This window comes from Lottia gigantea (assembly GCF_000327385.1).
Source record: "Lottia gigantea unplaced genomic scaffold LOTGIsca_16, whole genome shotgun sequence".
Taxonomy (NCBI): domain Eukaryota; kingdom Metazoa; phylum Mollusca; class Gastropoda; family Lottiidae; genus Lottia; species Lottia gigantea.
Window position 1 is genome coordinate 1,174,652 of NW_008707965.1, and position 21,933 is coordinate 1,196,584.

General features: G+C 37.0%; 4 protein-coding genes across 4 annotated transcripts; 3 read left to right on the plus strand and 1 right to left on the minus strand.

Annotated features, from left to right (window-relative positions):
• Positions 1-6,623: 6,623 nt before the first annotated feature.
• Positions 6,624-16,694, plus strand: LOTGIDRAFT_112980 (hypothetical protein; the record flags this gene model as incomplete). Its single annotated transcript, XM_009051164.1, has 14 exons — positions 6,624-6,690; positions 9,040-9,151; positions 9,656-9,707; positions 10,042-10,145; positions 10,551-10,675; positions 11,113-11,177; positions 11,534-11,635; positions 12,508-12,571; positions 12,890-12,987; positions 13,181-13,314; positions 14,845-14,900; positions 15,528-15,696; positions 16,041-16,198; positions 16,516-16,694. 14 exons carry the CDS (start codon positions 6,624-6,626, stop codon positions 16,692-16,694), a joined length of 1,485 nt encoding a protein of 494 aa, XP_009049412.1.
• Positions 16,695-17,818: 1,124 nt separating this feature from the next.
• LOTGIDRAFT_213129 (hypothetical protein) lies at positions 17,819-19,826 on the minus strand. The gene is made up of 3 exons (XM_009051165.1): positions 19,724-19,826; positions 18,980-19,444; positions 17,819-18,751 (listed from the first exon to the last, which is right to left on the minus strand). Exons 1-3 carry the CDS (start codon positions 19,778-19,780, stop codon positions 17,933-17,935), a joined length of 1,341 nt encoding a protein of 446 aa, XP_009049413.1. The 5' UTR covers positions 19,781-19,826; the 3' UTR covers positions 17,819-17,932.
• Positions 19,827-20,149: 323 nt separating this feature from the next.
• LOTGIDRAFT_186497 (hypothetical protein) lies at positions 20,150-21,163 on the plus strand. Its single transcript, XM_009051166.1, has 2 exons — positions 20,150-20,235; positions 20,691-21,163. Exons 1-2 carry the CDS (start codon positions 20,233-20,235, stop codon positions 21,084-21,086), a joined length of 399 nt encoding a protein of 132 aa, XP_009049414.1. The 5' UTR covers positions 20,150-20,232; the 3' UTR covers positions 21,087-21,163.
• A 321-nt stretch (positions 21,164-21,484) lies between these two features.
• On the plus strand, positions 21,485-21,925 carry LOTGIDRAFT_98138 (hypothetical protein; the record flags this gene model as incomplete). Its single annotated transcript, XM_009051070.1, has 1 exon — positions 21,485-21,925. A coding segment is annotated over one exon (441 nt), but the record flags the coding sequence as incomplete, so codon positions are not given.
• Between the last annotated feature and the right edge of the window lie 8 nt (positions 21,926-21,933).

The following is a 21,933-nucleotide window of genomic DNA, read 5'->3' on the forward strand; positions in this document are numbered from 1 at the left end:
CCCCCCCCCCCCCCCCCCCCCCCCCCATCTTGTTATGTGAGATTATTAAAGGGAATAGTACAAAACTGTCTGTTGTAAAAGTGCTTGAGGAAGCCTATGAAGACTAGCATCCCAGGTTTGTTCCAACTTCTGAAAGTGTGAGGTTCAGTTGACTACAGCAGTCACACATACATTTGATTATGAATATCCTACGTCCATTCATTCAACTTCAAATACATTTAACGAGATATAACGCAAGGAAATGCAGTGACATCATCCCGATTTACAACACATGTCCGAAATTGTAAGTGCAGCAATTTGGAGACAGACGTCTGATATTGGGAATAACACTTTTTGGTTCATTTTCTATAGAATATCCATGTGTAGAATCTGCAACTTTGGATGCAAACCGAAAGTAGAGAAGAAAGCACGTCTAGTGCAGAAGATAATGAGACCCAAACGTGCTCTCAGTCGACCTAAGTTTAGAAGAAACAGAAATCAACGAAATGTACGAATTACTCGTCGAATTAAGAAAAGTGTCTCTAAAATTAACTTATGCTTGAAAATTTGTCTAAGGTAATGACATTGATTATCCATTCATTAGCGCCATTACACCCGTTGTATATATCCTATATCAACGCGTTCCAGAACACAGTGTCGAACCTTGAGGTTTGTCCAAAATAAACGCCGTGACTCTGCGGGGAGTAGCGAGATTAATTGCACGATGTCCGACGTTTCTACATACTTATAGTATATCACACTAATGGCGACCTTAACACGCTCTGAGCCATTTTGCCGTCGCAGTAGCGGCGCAGTAAGAACTCCTTCCCGGTGTGACGAGATCTTTAAATGCCGGGAACGATCTTATGGAATATGGGAAAGAGGTGAAAGCAGAATTTCAAGTGCCCGTCACCAAGAAATATGGGTTCTTATGCCAATTTAATAGGGTTGTCAATTTGAACTTTATAGATACAAAGGTAAAGATACGAGTGGACCAACCAATGTAGAGATTGAAATGTTAAGTGGATATCAACCCATTCAAGAAGATTTGGATCTGGTAAGCGGAAAGTGACTTTGGGAAAGTGTAAAATTATGACATCGACTTCTTTATGTTCTGATCCCAAACCCTAAGTGAATTCTAACATCTTGAGCCTCGTCAACAGCATCTCTTTATGTTTCACTCGCGGGCGGCAGTGGCTATTTACCACTGCGTGGTATATAGCTGTAAGGGTACTTATGACTATTTACCACGCTTACCACACCAGTGGTCAATAGCCACTGCCCTCGCGGGCTCCTTGTTTGGGATGCATTTGTGGATTGTGATAAAATTCATTAAATTAAAAATCTTATTATTTGTAGATGAGTAAATTAACAAATGGAACAGCCAAATCGCATCAATATGGTCGGGATTTATTAACTATATATCTAGCACAGGTAAGTTGATACGCACACATACAATTATAAGCGTATATCGCTCCTGTCGACCCGCACCGCTGGCACCGCTGTCCTGGCACAATTTCCCTCAATGCACCTTGCATGGCCTTGCCCGTCTACATTAGCCAACATGGTGCAGAAATGTAGAACGTAAAGGGGGAATGTTTGAGATCATTGATGGTTACCAAATGAGGTTGAAAAAAACATGTAACGAAAGTTTTCCCCAGAAGCTATTGTCTAGAATGACATAACGATTATAGGAAAGAAAATCGGATCAAAAATGACTAATTAAGATAGACCAATGCTTAGTGCTTAATCACCAAAAATTCAAAAGGAAGTAAAGGAAAAAAAAATTACATTTTTATAAGCATACCAACTTAGGTTCACTTAGGGTCCTTTCTACCAGCTGGTCATCATAGACATCATGGCATTGATCTTAACCGTATATGACACTATTTTGTTTTGCAGGTGCCCAATAATAAGTCAGTGTGTCTTCAGTTCCGAGTGAAAGAAGAGGAACTTGTTAATTATTTACAGCCTGCTTCTATAGTGGTCGTTCAACCATCTAAACCAGGTACGGTGTCTTATAATGAAACCAATAAAATCACTTTAAACACAACCAGATTTACATTGATTTAAGATTGATTGATCTAGAAACCTTTGAAAAATGACTCGCCATTGCATGTTAAGCTAAGATCTAAATGAGTATTGACTTCCGAACTTCCGCATACACTGTTCAGATCACAAAAATCACGAAATTCTTCTATATATTATGAGTTTGAATCCGAAAGTAAATTTACTGATACTTCTTTACGTTTTCAGAAGAAATATGTCTAGAGAATTATAACGCGGGAGATAAGTCCACAACTCTGCCTATGTACTGTCTGACACAAAACCAGAGATATAAAGGACAATGTAAATGCATATCAGGTGAGCGTTTGTATTGTGTTGTGTGAATACACCCTGTCATCGAGTGTATCAGAGGCACGGACCAATAACTCGCGTATTCGCTTCTTCCAATTCTACAGTATTGATTCCATTGTATCTTGCTATTAGAATTTAATTTGTAGCAGGCGTTTCTAGAATTAATAAGTTAAATGGTGGCGAGTAGGGGCAATTCTTTCCATTTGTAAAATGGTAAGAAATTTGAGAGTGTAGGGGCCAACGGCTGCCAGCTTTAGTTCTGACATGGCCCAACTAACAAAACCCTTCCTAGTAATTTCACAGGGGTGTCAAGCTGACTTCTTACTCTACGATTGCTATCCCTTGTGTCATCCTTTTTAGTATGACATTGGTCAACGACGGAATGAAAAAAACAACCCACAGTCCTTGATTTACTTTGAAACCTTTACTTATATTGATAAACCTTCTCCCAGCGGAAATGTTGACCTATTTGTTGAATTTCATTCCAGGCTTGTGTGGTACCTGTCCATCAAAATCTAAACCAATCACAAGATTTGATTTGATGCAAAAAATGTGTCAATCAGATGTCGGTAAGTTCTGGTGTAATTGGAATCATCTATATATATTCTGCTGCGCCCCCGGGACCTCAAACATTTTTCATATTAAACTAAGATTTTACTCAAATTTGAGGGAGCTATTACAGATGCATAACTATTTGTATCAAAGAGAAAAATGTATCAATCTAGTCCTTAGGGCTTTTAATATAGGGCTCAATGTTTCTGGCATTATCGCATAAATTTGGTGATGCGAGTGACATTATCAAGTTGAGTAAAAACTAAGCTGAGCATGAGAAATATGTTGTTACCCTAGGGTTTGATCACATTTAATTCAAGATGCCCTATTTTGATGTGATTTTCTTTTACAATGTCCTGATGTTCTAAAACAATTGGGCTAATGCCCTAATTGCAAGTTGTATATTGGTGTAATAAGGTTTTAAATAGGCTTTTACTCTGACGATATTGCTAGGCATCTTATGTTCTGAGTCATTTACTATTCAACCAATTGGAAGATGTGTTCAAAACGCTACTTGATTCAAAATTCCAAAGAATCTTGTTAGATCATAGTTGACAAGTAAGTGTAACCAGCAAAAAAAAAACCAGCAAAAAAACCCACCAAACTTCTTGATCTGCATTTAATCAGGTAGCGGCAACACAGGTGCCAACAGAACAGAAGGCGTGGCCAATTCAGTAAGGTGCATTTCAGATGCTAATTTCTCCTTAAATTTCTACTTTCATTTTATTCCAGTGTATGGCTTGGGTGTAAAAGGCACTAATACAACAGTTTCTTCTAAATATATGTCAGCCGTTATTAAACATCCTCATAAATTAGGTAGGTAATAAGAATAAATAAATATAATCAGGAAGGTGTAATTTGACCAGAGGCTCAACTAGTATAGGGACTGGTGGAACCAAGTCCACGGGTCTAAAACCTGTAAGAGGGCCCCCACCACTGAGAAAAAATGCAGGAGAACACACCTTCTCAAATGCAGAGTTACATTATAGTGGTGTAAAATGGTAGGGGATTTCCTAATTCTCTGGGGCTAAAGTTGTCAGTTTGAACAATTGCTCTCGGAGTATTAGAGTCACCCATGAAGGTATATATTTATCCATTCTTTCTTTCAGGAATCCATCCAGTACAAGCTGATCACCAAATCCTCTACGCCGCTTCGTTAGATTGTTCTTGTCCTGCTTTTAAATATGGAGACTCTGTAGTCATGATGGGACAGAACCCAGTTAGGTTTAAAACCAGAAGCAACGAAGAGATGTAAGTCTACCTTGTTTTCCAAATGATTTCAATCGGCCCTTTAAATTTCGATATGTTAATAGCGGGTTTTCTCTAATCAATTATTTCCTATTGAATTTTCCACAACTTTGATTTTAGTCATAGCTGAGATAATTGGGTTATATAGATAGACCTATTCATCCCATGTCGAAAAGGATCCTGCAATTGTAGTCAAAATGGTCCTTACTCAAAGTGGTGAAACTTAGTATTGTAAAGGTTTGCTGATGTTTCTTTTGATCGACTGTTCTCCTTTTGTAATGCAACTGCATCAATTTGTTCATCATTTCAGATACCGATATATCGTGGATGATACCACAACGTTTCTAAGTATTACACCACGTGGTCAAGATGGCAGTGTCAGCAATACAATTTTCCTCAGTGCATTGAACAGCTATCGTGGTTCTTGTACCAATATTGAAAGCTAAATTGTGTCCACATTTAAGAACTGTCGTCTCTTCCGACATTTCTACGATATCAGCAGAATGCTAATGTGCCAAAGATGTGCTACTTCACAACCACTAACGAGGTTCCTATGAGCTTATGAACAAATATTTTACACAAAATGCGCTTCAAAGTATGAGGACTTTATGTTGATTTCTCATCAGAAACAGCACAATTGATTAAACATGTAGACTGTCTGAAAGTCTGTTGAATAATCTAGACACCAAGTGTCATCAGGAGCTCCGTTCTAAGTGAGCATGCCTTGCCTCAATAGAGACACCACCACAGTAGGCCTAGTTATAGTGGAATATTTAATAATGAATTATCATTCAACTTAAAATACTAACTTGGTTTAACATATAGTAGCCGTCCATTTTTATAAACTAAAATCCTCATCACGACAAGCTATTTACTAAGGATTGTGTATATATTTTGTATATGTTATATTGATATAATAAATAGTTGAAATTTTGAAATGAAATGAATGGAGTTTTACGTCCTACTTTTCTGCACAATGTATGAGGATTTGGCTGGTCCGATGTTTTCTCCCTCGAAAATGAGAGTCACGCAATGAGAGGTGGTCTCGGTCTGGACGCGCCACTAGACCGAGCCCACTTTTTCAAGAAGTGCCAATGTGCAATAATGACCTTGACCCTATGACATGTAATGTCGTAATAGAATACATCGTGTTTGAAAAAGTTAGCGCAGTGGATGGATATTCAAGAAAACATAAAATTATATTTCTCAAAAACAAAATTAGAGATTTTTAAAAATCGTTTACGCTGTGAACGCGACAAAATTAATGACGACTTCAAAATGATCGCCTTTTTTATGGTTGACGGCATTTTGAATGTCGGTGTGTTTTTTTTTTCGCGCCTCCACTGACTGGAGAGACCATTCTGAAGTGAAACAGTACTGAAAACAGCGCAGCCGAGTCCGGACCGAGTACGGTTAACTTCAAGCGGGTCAATTTTTTAATGGCTGTGTAAACGCGGCTATTGAATGAGCCAAAACCTCTATTAGCCTATGATCTGAAGTAAGAAACCGGCATATTTGCTATATCGGTGTAGATTAAATTTACGCTCTTTATTTTAATTCTGAATCATGTTGGTGCTTAGTAATGCCCTATTCTTTGCAGGTCGAAATTTTTTTTGGCTCAAATTTGTTTAAACTATACACCAAATTCTAGAGAAATGTGCACGTTAACACATCTGAAAGATTTAACTTAAAGAATCCATCCGTTAATTTTTAAATGTCAAAAATATTACGTAAGGTTTTAAAGCTAGTTATGCCTTTTGGAACTACTGTACGGATTTGAGTAAAATGAACGCCTTATTGTAGAGAAAGGTTCCAATTAATAATATCGAGCCAAAAACTAGGTCAAACTGCTTAATTAACAATTAGTACTCTCCTTTTTAAATTAACCCATCTAAAACAAATTCAGTTTGATCAAGAAGAAACATAGATATAAATAACTTCTCCTGGCCTCGTATTCTCGAAACGATCTTAGCGCTAGGGTGTCCTAGGTTCTTATCTTCTAACATTGATTCTATGACATCCAAGCGCTAAGATCGTTTCGAGAATACAGGGGTTCCGAAATAGTCTGAAAACCGACCGATTCCATTACTGCAACTATTATACCATTGCCTCTCCGGATATATTACTTTCCCCTCCGAACAATCAAGCCTGGCTTTGGGTTTACTACTCTAATATAGTTGACTTTACAATCGCATGTACAATGACAAAGCATGTCACGGTAATCTGACCATCATTTTCACGTGACTCATTGAATACTACTAGCCTATATATTGACTTATAAACCGTTCATAATAACGTTCTATATTTTAACCTTTCGCGTCTCGATACACAGTACAGTTGTTTGTAATCTTTTGGAGTAAAATGTATTTTAGCAGTGTTAATGACCACATTTCAGTATAAAACATCCGATGTTAGTTCATAGATCTAATAATCACCCCAAAAACAGATTCAACATGCCGGCCCTGGGCTGTTTTATTGTACTGTTTATGTACCTTCTGACTTTAAGTGAATCGAAACCGCCAAATATAGTATTTATAGTTGCAGACGATTTGGGTGAGTATATTTATATGCAATAATTAATATCACTACGAGAAGACATTCGAACTTTATATGAATTATATACACCCAATCAAAGTAGTTGAATTATCAGTTATGTGTACAACGCACTTGATTTTATATTTTACTGTTTCAATCTTCTGGTCTACTATTTGCAGTTCTCTGTTTTCCTATTAATAGTTCTCTGTTCTATTGTTAACAGTTTCCTGGTCTACTGTTGACAGTTCTCTGTTCTATTGATAACAGTTCCCTGGTCTACTGTTGACAGTTCTCTGTTCTATTGTTAACAGTTCCCTGGTCTACTGTTGACAGTTCTTTGTTCTATTGTTAATAGTCCTCTGGTCTACTATTAACAGTTCTCTGTTCTATTGTTAATAGTTCTCTGTTCTCTTCTTAACAGTTCTCTGTTCTATTGTTAACAGTTCCCTGGTCTACTGTTGACAGTTCTTTGTTCTATTGTTAATAGTCCTCTGGTCTACTATTAACAGTTCTCTGTTCTATTGTTAACAGTTCTCTGTTCTATTGTTAAAAGTTCCCTGGTCTACTGTTGACAGTTCTTTGTTCTGTTGTTAATAGTCCTCTGGTCTACTATTAACAGTTCTCTGTTCTATTGTTAACAGTTCTCTGTTCTATTGTTAATAGTTCTCTGTTCTCTTCTTAACAGTTCTCTGTTCTATTGTTAACAGTTCCCTGGTCTACTGTTGACAGTTCTCTGTTCTATTGTTAATAGTCCTCTGGTCTACTATTAACAGTTCTCTGTTCTACTGTTGACAGTTCTTTGTTCTATTGTTAATAGTCCTCTGGTCTACTGTTGACAGTTCTCTGTTCTATTGTTAACAGTTCCCTGGTCTACTGTTGACAGTTCTTTGTTCTATTGTTAATAGTCCTCTGGTCTACTATTAACAGTTCTCTGTTCTATTGTTAACAGTTCTCTGTTCTATTGTTAACAGTTCCCTGGTCTACTGTTGACAGTTCTTTGTTCTGTTGTTAATAGTCCTCTGGTCTACTATTAACAGTTCTCTGTTTTCCTATTAATTTTTCTTTATTTACTGTTAATAGTTCTATGGTCTACTGTTAATAGTTCTATGGTCTACTGTTAATAATTCTATGGTCTACTGTTAACAGTTCTATGGTCTACTGTTAACAGTTCTATGGTCTACTGTTAACAGTTCTATGGTCTACTGTTAACAGTTCTATGGTCTACTGTTAACAGTTCTATGGTCTACTGTTAACAGTTCTATGGTCTACTGTTAATAGTTCTATGGTCTACTGTTAACAGTTCTATGGTCTACTGTTAACGGTTCTATGGTCTACTGTTAACAGAACTCTGGTCTACTATTAACAGTTCTCTGTTCTATTGTTAATAGTTCTCTGTTCTCTTCTTAACAGTTCTCTGTTCTATTGTTAACAGTTCCCTGGTCTACTGTTGACAGTTCTTTGTTCTGTTGTTAATAGTCCTCTGGTCTACTATTAACAGTTCTCTGTTCTATTGTTGACAGTTCTCTGTTCTATTGTTAACAGTTCCCTGGTCTACTGTTGACAGTTCTTTGTTCTATTGTTAATAGTCATCTGGTCTACTATTAACAGTTCTGTTCTACTGTTGACAGTTCTTTGTTCTATTGTTAATAGACCTCTGGTCTATTGTTAATAGTCCTCTGGTCTACTATTTGCAGTTCTCTGTTTTCCTATTAATAGTTCTCTATTTACTGTTAATAGTTCTATCGTCTACTGTTAACAGTTCTATGGTCTACTGTTAACAGTTCTATGGTCTACGGTTAACAGTTCTATGGTCTACTGTTAATAGTTCTATGGTCTACTGTTAATAGTTCTATGGTCTACTGTTAATAGTTCTATGGTCTACTGTTAACAGCTCTATGGTCTACTGTTAACAGTTCTATGGTCTACTGTTAACAGTTCTATGGTCTACTGTTAACAGTTTTATGGTCTACTGTTAATAGTTCTATGGTCTACTGTTAACAGTTCTATGGTCTACTGTTAACGGTTCTGTTCTATTGTTAACAGACCTTTTTTTCTACTGTTATGTTCACAGTTCTGTCTTTTACTATTAACAGTTCTTTTCTATTGTTAACAGTAGTTCTCTGTTCTGTTGTTAAGAGTTCTCTGTCCTATTGTTAACAGTTCTCTGTTCTATTGTTAACAGTTCTCTGTTTTACTGTTAACAATTATCAGTTCTATTGTTAACTGTTCTCTACGCATGTTAAGTTTTAGTTTAAGGCGTATATGTTTGTCTCTTTTCGTAAAATGAAACCCGTTCTTTACTCTTTCGGCACCAGCACTTTTTGTCAGCCACATTGATTTCTGTATGTTTGTCATGTTAATTGTCAGGTTGGAATGATGTGGGGTACCATAACCCCGAAATAAAAACCCCGAATATCGATAAACTGGCACGGGAAGGAGTTATACTCAACCAATCTTATGTTCAACCACTTTGTAGTCCGTAAGTACCTGTATAACCAACTTTTTATTGTAATATTTGTAAAGAGATTTTTAGCGTTCTTTTAATGTGTATTCGGGCCATTATTTATGTTTGCATCAATCAAATTTTCCATCAGATTTCTGTGGTTCCTGTAATTATAGAAATGTATAATTCATATGATGTAACAATCGCACGAGCTGCTAAACAATAATATCTAAAATAAGAATGGCACAAATCAATGCTATAAGTGTCCCTGGTACACACCAACAGTTCACAAAACAACCCTTTTCTGGATCAAATCAGTCCATCTCAAATCCTTAGCTTGATTGTTGATCAAGCGCAGTAGCGATTGTTTCCTCAATTTTCGATTCTGATTATACTTGTGGATGACAATGGATTTACAACTGCTGAAATGACTATATCACTTTCACTTCACAATTAGAGTATAGGTGGTATGATTTCTATTTTAACCAGTATCAAATTTTTCGATTATGGTCTAAACAAGTTTGTATGGAATATTTTTAGGTCTAGAAGTTCGTTTATGAGTGGGTATTATCCTTTTAGAACTGGCTTACAAGTGAGTACGAATCTCCACAATGTTAAGGTATTGTTTACTCCGTCTAATACCTTGACATCAGTGGACACTTTCTATAAAATAAAACTCATTTTCTTCTGTAAATCAAAACATGAGTTTACACGCGCAGACTTTTTGAGTAAAGTGTATTTGTTGATGGCTCTGGTTGGATATATTCTCTCTGATACAAGAAAAGTGTTTAATGATGCCAAGGTTTTAGACGAAGTCTTTGGTCAAAAGGAGTTGAAGTTTAACATTTGTCTCGCGTGGTCTGACAATGTTTGTATTTTAACTCGCTTGATATGAATGGAATGACAATATTTTGTATAATTTTCAGCATTTAGTAATCATATCCTTCCAACCCGTCTGTTTACCTCTCAATATATCTACTCTACCACAAGAACTGAAGAAACTCGGATATGCCACTCACATGATTGGCAAGTAAGTACTCTTTACTGACTCTCTAGAAACTTACCATTCATGTGGTGATAAAAAGTGCTTTTATTAATGATCATACCTGACTATATAACTTCGGTAAGCAACCCACTTTCCGGAACAAATAGCAAACTAGGTTAAGGAACAAAAACAATTAGCCTACCACTTTCCAAATAATAGCTTTTCACCTACATAAGCTATGACGTTCAATGATCTGAGTTCAACTTTCTGTATTCTGGAAAAAAAACTGTATCAGATTATGACGTCACTATTGCAAACACCATTTAACCTAAATACCTGTAACCAGTAGAATTAGTAGAGTTGATTATAGCTATCATTTTGATGCCTGTGACATTGACTTCGATAACGATGTTCAGACAAAACCCTGATATCAATTGGTCTTTTTTTTAGATGGCATCTCGGTTTCTGTAAATGGGAATGTACTCCAACATACCGAGGCTTCGATTCATTCTTTGGATATTACAATGCTGATGAAGACTACTATAACCACAGTCTTAGTAGAGTGCCTTTCAAAGGTTCGTATTGTCGGTAACTAGAGCTTTACATCCTACCGTTTTGCTCGCAATTCGACCAATCGAAATGTACAATAAGATACATAATTGTAGAGCAATTCGTCCACGGAAAGCAACTATAACTTTTCTAGTGTTTTGATTTTACACTACAAAGGATTTTAACATATCCAATAACCGCTTCATTGTATCCTAATTTGTTGTAGGAGATCTGTGAATATCGTCTCTTACATGGAACCCACGACCACCAATTCATCGGCATATTTAAACAAGTGGGGTCTAATTATATGACTTGAACTGACTGTGCTACAACCCGTTCGAAAAGCATGCAATGACCCACGACCAAAGCTTTATAATATGTAACAGTACACATACATTGTTATGAGATTATAGTGATGAAATATTATATAGGTCAACATTGAAAGGATTGTTGTAAATTTCAGGATATTTTCTGGATTATCGTGATGACCGTCAACCTGTTAGGGATCAAGATGGCGTCTACTCTACGGTTCGTCTTTAAATATATTCAGAAACGAAATATACTTTAAAGTCCTGTGCGCTTTGAAACCAAGATGATAGATGGATTAATGTATGGGAATTATATACACTTTCTACTTTTATGCAATTAGTAATTTCACTAATTTGGTTATTGAGATAACTGAGAGGCGATGCTGTATCGCGCTGGAAATAGGGCTTGAGTCACAGAGCCTTATCAGTGTATAATGAAATGATATAGTATTACGTCCAACTTCTCTTCAACAAGTTTCTGATCATTGGCCTTTAAATGGGAAATCACCATGAAATTTTCATTTGCATGCCCTCATGACCTGGCTACTTTTGCTTTTATTCTGTTCTACTTTTCAGCATGCCTTTACCAAGAGAGCTGAATCTGTCATCTCGCAACATGATACCAGTAAACCTTTATTTCTGTATCTACCTTACCAAGCTGTACATGAACCTATCGAGGTAAGTAAACCTTTATTTCTGTATCTACCTTACCAAGCTGTACATGAACCTATCGAGGTAAGTAAACCTTTATTTCTGTATCTACCTTACCAAGCTGTACATGAACCTATCGAGGTAAGTAAACCTTATTTCTGTACCGACCGTACCATGCTGTACACCAACCTATCGAGGTAAGTAAACCTTTATTTCTGTACCGACCTTACCAAGCTGTACACCAACCTATCGAGGTAAGTAAACCTTTATTTCTGTACCGACCTCACCAAGCTGTACAAGAACCTGTCGAGGTAAGAAAACCTTTATTTCTGTACCGACCTCACCAAGCTGTACATGAACCTGTCGAGGTGAGTAAACATTCCTTTTGTACCGACCTCACCAAGCTGTACACCAACCTATCGAGGTAAGTAAACATTCCTTTTGTACCGACCTCACCAAGCTGTACACCAACCTATCGAGGTGAGTAAACATTCCTTTTGTACCGACCTCACCAAGCTGTACACCAACCTATCGAGGTGAGTAAACATTCCTTTTGTACCGACCTCACCAAGCTGTACACCAACCTATCGAGGTAAGGAAACATTCCTTTTGTACGACCATTTATCTTACCAAGCTGTACAACAATCTATCGAGATAAGTAACCTTTATTTTTGTATCTATCTTACCAAGCTGTACAACAACCTATCGAGGTAAGTAATCTTGATTTATGTACCTACATTACCAAGTTGTACACCAACCTCGAAATACGTAAACAAGGTGGGTAAGTGAACCTATATTTCTCTATCTACCTCCTATCCTATCCACGTAAGTAAATTCGATGGACGATTAATTTTTATTTATCTACGGTACTTACCTTACAAATAATTTCGTTCTTTCAGGTACCAAAACAATATGAAAACATGTATCCTAATATACAGTCAGAAGGTAGACGCAAATTTTCAGGTTTGTTAACTATTTTCAGAAGGTTAACTAAAGTATATTATTAACAACCCAATAGAAAGAAAGAGAGAGGCGTCCATTTTTTACAGGAATGCTCGTACAACAAGTTCCAGAAGATGCTGTCTTCCATTGGTTCCTTGGTCAATACACCACTTGGCGGATCTTTTTCGGATTATCCGTGGCATACAAATTAACAGCTGAGTCGGCTGTATCAATGCGCACCGACCGAGATTAGCACTCACAATCAGCATTTTTCAGTGTAACGAAACAGCAAATTCCGTCTATGTCATGAAATGAATATTAATTTATCATTTCGTACAGGTATGGTCTCAGCTTTAGATGAAGGAATTGGGAATGTAACTGCAGCTTTAAAACAAAAAGGAATATATGATGATACCATTATACTCTTTACTGCAGACGTATGTTTCCAACTCTTTTGTTTGTTGTTTCCCACCAATTTACAGTTGAGAGTAATCTTCCCCTGAGACGACCTACAAATAAAGAAAAAATTACATGCCAATTAGTTTGCAGCATGGGTTTAACAATTGGCCAGCAACCCTCTCCGATTTTTAGACTAAAACCATTTTGAGCAAAGATGGTCTTGTTTTCCAGAACGGTGGATGGGTGTCGTACTATGGTAATAACTATCCATTACGAGGCGGTAAATTTACTATATACGAGGGAGGAACTAGAGGAGCTGCCTTTATTCGTGGTACTGGAATTACTGGCAACAGAACATACGACGAGTATGTATAATATTTATAAGGCATTGATTAGACATGTCCTGTAAGTAAGTCGTTGTGATTACAGTGACCAACTTTGCTGAAACCCAGCAGCTAAGTCTGCTAAGCTGTTAGACTCTGACTTAAGTTTACTACAGCTGTTTAATGCGAATTATATTATAAATAATATAAAATACTGTTAGTATTCTAAAAAGGAATCACGAAAATATAGATTATTGAATAAAAAAAGTAGTTTTTTTCATAGTCAATATGACGGAGGTTGGCGAGACACTTACTGGCTATATCTGGCCTCTGATGGTTATTATGACGGTGGTCGGCAGGAAACTTACTGACTCTATATCTATTCTGATCTCTGATAGTTATTATAACGGAGATCTGTCTGAAACTTACTGACTCTATATCTGATCTCTGATAATTATTATGACGGAGGTTGGCGAGACACTTACTGGCTATATCTGGCCTCTGATGGTTATTATGACGGTGGTCGGCGGGAAACTTACTGACTCTATATCTATTCTGATCTCTGATAATCATTATGACGGAGGTCAGTCTGAAACTTACTGACTCTATATCTGGCCTCTGATAGTTATTATGACGGAGGCTGGCGAGACACTTACTGGCTATATCTGGCCTCTGATGGTTATTATGACGGTGGTCGGCAGGAAACTTACTGACTCTATATCTATTCTGATCTCTGATATTTATTATGACGGAGGTCAGTCTGAAACTTACTGACTCTATATCTGGCCTCTGATAGTTATTATGACGGATGTCAGTCTGAAACTTACTGACTCTATATCTGGCCTCTGATAGGTATTATGACGGAGGTCAGTCTGAAACTTACTGACTCTATATCTGGTCTCTGATAATTATTATGACGGATGTCAGTCTGAAACTTACTGACTCTATATCTGGCCTCTGATAGTTATTTTGACGGAGGTCTGTCTGAAACTTACTGACTCTATATCTGGCCTCTGATAGTTATTATGACGGGGGTCAGTCTGAAACTTACTGGCTCCATATCTGATCTCTGATAGTTATTAAGACGGAGATCTGTCTAAAACTTACTGACTCTATATCTGGCCTCTGATCGACAGGAAACTTACTGACTCTATATCTGGCCTCTGATCGACAGGAAACTTACTGACTCTATATCTGGCCTCTGGTGGTTATTATGACATTTCGCAGATTTACACTTTTCACATTGTGAAGGCCCTTTGTACGAAAACAACAAAATGAGTCTTATATTACTACATTCAAGTTCAGTCGTGGCCCTGGTGGCTCTATGCTTAATAAATATTGTATGACTACAACTCCATTCATTTTATTTCTGCTTATATATCACAATCTGCTTGATATTTGGGAAACTTATGAGTTTGTTTAGTAAAATTACAATATAACGCTCTTACGTAATGAATCGATATGCTTACTTTGTTTTCTTGTTCTTTTTTAAATCTTAATCGTTTAACACCATATTGCCCTCGGGTTACACTTTCACTATGTGTTAAAACATTAATTTAATTTTTCTTCTAGATTAATCCATGCTGTTGATTGGTTACCGACATTGGTGAGTGCTGCTGGCGGTTCAGGTAGACTTTTTTTTCTTTTGTAAAGAAATAATAAAAATCAGCACAGGCAAGATAATTTCGTCAAATAAAAATCTCGCTCAAGGAATGGTGAAATCTAAAAAAAAGTTTTTATAAAGTTGACGTTTTTGTTATCATGATGTTTGCAATTTTGACTTATCGGAGAAGTTTTATTGAAAGCCTTCAATTAGATCCTAAATTGTAATGAAACAGAAGTGATAGCTATATAAAAGGTATGGTAGAGTTTAAATTTGACAATGATTTAGGAACTGATTTGACCCTTTCCGATGTCTTGTTTAAAACGTGCAGTTTGATAATCTTGCTTTTTTGGGAGAAATTGTAATGGAACAGTATAAAGGGCAATGCCAAGACCCCGCAGAAGAAATCATTCTTTCACTGCATTCTCTACCCTCAAAAGCGACTAGTACCCTTTAACCCCTTCCTGTTTATGCCAATGATAAAGGGTTTACAATATTATATTAACAGTTTTACAGTTTTAGACCTATTCCAGTGTCATAATCTTCGCATGTTTTCAGCAAATTAATGACAAATCGTTAAAAATGTTGTGAAACAGTAGGTCTATAAAGGTATTATTAGCCATGGTTCAGTTTGCATTTGACAATATTTCAGTAACTGGTCGAGACGGACAAGATCTATGGAAATCAATATCTACCGGTTCTGGAGAAAATAGAACAGAATTTATTTATAATATTGATGATGATTTCCCACCAGTTGAAGGCCATGCTGGTATAAGGTATTATTTTTTTATATTCTTCATCATACCTATGTTACCTGTCCTGTGGATTCCTCGTACCATCTAACATTTATAAAAAAGGTGCAGAAAAGTAGGACGTGAAATTTCATTGGTTATAAATCTTACTTTTACTGATTGACCAATCAAATGACAAGAATATTAAGATCTTTCTTAGTTAAGTAAAATTAGTCCCTGGGTTTTTAAACCCCCATATCATACCCGCCCATTGACGTCAACCCACCACAGTCCAGGAGGACTCTAAACTTTAGACGAGTGCATCGTCCATTTCATTTTATAAATCCAATCGAGTGTAAAACATTACAACGTAAAACTCAGTTTAATTTCATTAGTCTGATCATGCAATCAGCATTCTATTATATTCTTTTCAGAATGGGAGATTATAAGCTGATAGAAGGTTATCCTGGTCTTTTTCCTGACTGGTATAAGCCCGACACAGAAATGAGTTCTCTCGATGATCCAGTAGAGGAATTTATGGCGAGAGAAGGTTATAAAGCTGACAACGGGTACCAGCTTTTCAATATTAAAGGTAACAAAGATGGAGTTTTAAAACGTCAGTTATCAAGACCTGTATTGGCCGGATCATCCTACTCAATTATTAGAAACAGAGAGCATGATAATGATTCAATACAATGATAGCAATGTATACTCTTAAATTGATACTACGTCTTAGAATGAACATTAAATTTAAGTTCTAAAGAATGGTCAATATGAGTATATATTCATCAGTGAACTTACCTGGTGTCATTAAGTTACAACAGAATCCCTGTAAAATCTGGAAAATTGGAAAATCCCTTTACGTTATTTCCGAAATCACAGTTTTAACACGAATGCTTTTCCTTTCAGAGGATCCAACAGAACACAACGATCTATCAACAAAGAACCCAGAAATAGTTGCCAAGTTAAAGGCAAGATTGGAATATTACAGAAAAACTTTTTACGTTAAGCCAAATTTCCCGATCTTACCGGATTTCGCCGCTGACCCAACAAAATTCAACAACACTTGGTCACCAGGCTGGTGCTAGAATTGGTATGAAAAAGGGGAGGACTCGGGAGTTATATTGGTATTTGGGAGATTTAGGGAACTAAAAGTGAAGGATATCATGACACAACACAATACATAATTTGAGGCTAATATTTTATAAAGAGATTGAATAAGTGGCGACACGTTGAAAATAACCCTAAAGCAATTTCTTAGTGTTGGATACTAACACTGGAAAAACAAAATAAAAGGACGATCTTTCAATACATACAATGTGTATTTTTCGTTAGTTATAGTTGTCTATAAGCCCTCGGGAGCTTCATTTTGCATCACTCCAAATTACCATTGCTTTTTTTGTTTATATATGCCCTTCAATTATTTAAGGAATAAATGTGGATCTTGTTATCATTATGGAGAAATAAACTCTGCTGTATCATATGACAAGACCTACATAATACACCGGACCATGTACTCCTTGTTACTTGATAATAAAACCCTAAGTTTGTACCTGAATCTAGCTAAAACCAAGGCTGTGGTACAGGCAGATGGAAACCACAGGAAATAATAGATACCCAGAGAGAAACTTTAATAAATATCAGTTCAAAATCACTTTAGTTTTTGTCCATATCTATTATACTCTAGGATTTGTAGGAGGGGGCTCTAATTTCTGTAATTTCTAACCCTGTATTATACAAATGTATATATATTGTATAATTTATTACGCCTTTTTTAAAATACATTTGATATATTGTTTTCATTTTTCTGATCTCCATATTTCATCCCGGAAAGGGCATGGTACTAAGATATATATCCGGGGGAGCAATGGTGTATTGTATTGTTTACAGTAATGGAATTAGTAAGTCGTCCGAAGTTTTTCAGGGGAACAATCATTTTTTCCCTATAGCTAGGGGCATGATAGGAAATGAAATATTTGGGTGTCGATGGTGTCAGATGATTTGCATCGCCGAGGAGACGATTGTAATGGAGCACAGAAAATAAAATGGTAATTACAATATACATTTGGTCAGATCTTCCGACCAGATAACTTTGTCTTCGGACAATCTGGTGCTGGTAATAATAGGGCTAATGGTCATTATACAGAAGGTGCTGAATTGGTAGATTCCGTTCTGCCTTCTTCAGGAAATTCAGATAAATGGACACACCCTTCGATAGATATAATGACAAGTTCTGATTTTCAGCATATAATTGACAATACACTTTAGAAATAACAGTTTTAATAAATAGAATAAGAATAATTAAAATATAAATATTGCGTTTTGTTTAAGCTTCGTCTTGTTCCCCTTCTTCTTCATCAAATTCTCCCTCCTCTTCAGCTGTAGCATCCTGGTACTGTTGATATTCAGATACCAGATCATTCATGTTGGATTCAGCTTCAGTAAATTCCATCTCATCCATACCTTCACCAGTATACCAATGGAGGAAAGCCTTTCTTCTGAACATAGCTGTAAACTGTTCAGAGATTCTCTTAAACAGTTCCTGAATGGCTGTCGTATTACCAATAAATGTTCCAGACATCTTCAGACCTCTTGGTGGAATATCACAAACGGCAGTTTTCACATTGTTGGGAATCCACTCAACAAAGTAGCTGCTGTTCTTATTCTGAACATTCAACATTTGTTCATCTACCTCCTTCATTGACATACGACCTCTGAACATGGCAGCTACTGTCAGATAACGACCACGACGAGGATCACAGGCAGCCATCATGTTCTTGGCATCGAACATCTGTTGGGTGAGTTCGGGTACAGTGAGGGCTCGGTACTGTTGGGAACCTCGAGAGGTGAGAGGAGCGAATCCTGGCATAAAGAAATGAAGACGTGGGAAAGGCACCATGTTCACGGCCAGCTTTCTGAGATCGGCATTGAGTTGACCAGGAAATCGAAGACAGGTGGTCACTCCAGACATGGTGGCTGATACCAGGTGGTTGAGGTCACCGTAAGTGGGTGTGGTCAGTTTGAGGGTACGGAAACAGATATCATATAGAGCCTCATTATCAATACAGTAAGTCTCGTCTGTATTTTCTACCAGTTGATGAACTGAGAGGGTGGCGTTGTAAGGTTCCACAACTGTATCAGATACCTGAAATTATAAGAAATTTGTCATTTAACTGGTTTGGTATTGGCTGAAAAGGTCAGGACGTGTTTGAAGACAACAAATAAATTGAAATTGATGAAAGTCGACCGTAGACAAATGGCGCCAACTTTTATCATGGAATTGCTGACTATGTACAACAATGTATGTGATATACCTACATGAACTCCAAAAAGACATTTGATACTGTTGAGAAAAGTGGTATTAAAAACTTACCTTTGGTGAAGGACAAACAGAGAAGGTGTTCATGATTCTATCTGGATATTCTTCTCGGATTTTACTGATGAGGAGGGTTCCCATACCAGACCCAGTTCCACCGCCAAGAGAATGGGTCAACTGGAATCCTTGTAGACAATCGCAACTTTCAGCTTCCTTGCGGACCACATCAAGAACGGAATCTACCAATTCAGCACCTTCTGTATAATGACCTTTAGCCCAGTTATTACCAGCACCAGATTGTCCGAATACAAAGTTATCTGGTCGGAAGATCTGACCAAAAGGTCCTGATCTTACAGAATCCATGGTACCAGGTTCCAAGTCGACGAGAACAGCTCTGGGTACATATTTACCACCGGTAGCTTCATTATAATAAACGTTGATTCTCTCCAACTGAAGATCAGAATCACCGTGGTAAGTTCCAGTTGGGTCAATACCATGTTCATCAGAGATCACTTCCCAGAACTAAAAGAAAATGTATCAATTCATATAAAAATACTTCCTTTTTCAATTCTTCAAAACTATGGTTATCTGACCTAAACTTTTTGTTAATTTGAACTTTTTGATAAGTCTTTTTAAGTGTTATATCATAGGAATAATTCATACTTTACATTGACATTTAACCTTGCAATCGCAGAGTAAGGATGGGCGTATGAAATGCTTAATAAATGGTACGTTTTCCAACCAGCTGAAGTGACAATGTTTCGTTTGGAGATCTGTGGGAACATTGAAGTATTTACTTACCTTAGCTCCGATCTGGTTACCACATTGACCAGTTTGCATATGAACGATTTCTCTCATGTTGATTGTTGTGAGAACTGACTAGAGTCGAGAAGTGAAATGTAGTTGAAAGTGGAATGATTTGGTTGAGAATTGTCAGTGTTTTATATCCGACTAGGTTTACAGTTACCATGAAAATTGTAATAACCTTATCAACAACATTGACTTTTAATCACATTAATTACATTTAATCCGAATTGTTAATCCAATCAGTTCATTAATCTATATTAACGTTAATCTCATTTCAGTAAAATCACTGTCAGGATTACTGCACGTGATTAATGTTCCCAACTGTATCTAACAACAAACAAACAACAAGACAATAGATCTCATATTTCAGGTATAAATTACCAGTTTAAATCACCAACTCTACATTCAGTGGTAACATCTTGCCTTGGTTAGCTTCAACTCTACCTGCAAGATTCCTTGTCAGTTTTAACTTTGTTCAGTTTCAACTTGTATAAACCTTCAATATGGTAAGTATAATCGTTTCGTTTCACTTTTTAACTCCGGGGTAGACTAGTAAAATGTTAAGAAGTATATCTTATTATTCTAAATTACAAAATAGTAAAACCTAGGAGTAGTCTGAAGGACGTAACATTTCTTTCACTTTTCAAAGAAATAGATTTCTTTTTCGCAATACTACATTGTTCTTAAATATAATTGTAATGAATGACAAGACGATTCATAATCAATTGTTGACAAAAAGAAAGAAAGAAATTTGTTTTGTTTTTGACACCATTCTGATGTTATTTAAAATACAATTACTGAGAATTCAGGTAAAAAAAACCACCTCATTAACAGTCCGCATGATTTATTTGCTGATTTGATAAGACGTTTTTACTCAAGATCAAGGCAAAATAAGATTTTGCAGATATGTTGTCTACTTTAATACCAAAGTCCTCTTCTGACTGGAATATTTTCCTTTCAGCGTGAGTGTATCTCTATCCACATTGGTCAAGCTGGTGTCCAAATGGGCAATGCCTGTTGGGGGTTGTACTGTTTAGAACATGGTATCCAACCTGATGGTCAGATGCCTTCTGATAAAACTATTGGAGGTGGCGATAATTCCGTCAACGCTTTCTTCAGTAAGACTGGAGCTGGTAAACATGTTCCAAGAGCTGTATTTGTTGATCTGGAACCGACAGTTGTGGATGAAGTCCGGACTGGTACTTACCGTCAACTCTTCCATCCTGAACAACCCATCACTTGTAAAGAGGATGCTGCCAACAACCATGCTCGAGGTCACTACACCGTGGACAAAGAGATCATTAATTTGGTTCTTGATAGAACCAGGAAACTGGCTGATCAATGTACTGGTCTTTAAGGATTCCTAATCTTCCACAGCTTTGGTGGAGGAACCGGATCTGGTTTCTATTCCTTGTTGATGGAAAGATTGAGCGTCGATTACGGCAAGAAATCCAAGCTGGAGTTTGCTGTTTATCCTGCTCCACAAGTATCAACTGCTGTAGTAGAACCATACAACTCCATCCTTACAACCCATGCCACACTGGAACATTCTGATTGTGCTTTCATGGTGGACAACGAGGCTATCTACGACATCTGCCGAAGAAACCTAGACATTGAAAGACCAACCTACACCAACCTAAACAGACTGATTGGTCAAATCGTCAGCTCCATTACTGCTTCGCTCCGATTTGATGGTGCTCTGAATGTCAATCTAACTGAGTTCCAGACCAATTGGTTCCTTACCCACGTATCCATTTCCCATTGGCTACCTATGCTCCGGTCATATCTGCCGAGAAAGCCTACCATGAACAACTTTCTGTTGCTGAAATCACCAATGCTTGTTTCGAGCCAGCCAATCAGATGGTCAAAAGTGATCCTAGTTATGGTAAATACATGGCTTGCTGTATGTTGTACCGAGGTGATGTTGTTTCCAAGGATGTCAACGCTGCTATTGCAACCATTAAAACCAAGAGAACCATCCAATTTGTTGACTGGTGCCCAACTGGTTTCAAAGTCGGTATCAACTACCAAACACCAACTGTTGTACCAGGAGGTGACTTAGCCTTTTGTTACTTAGTTATTTGTATGTTGAGTAACACGACTGCTATTGCTGAAGCCTGGGCTCGTCTTGATCATAAATTTGATCTGATGTATGCCAAGAGAGCTCTTGTCAATTGGTATGTTGGTGAAGATATGGGAAAAAG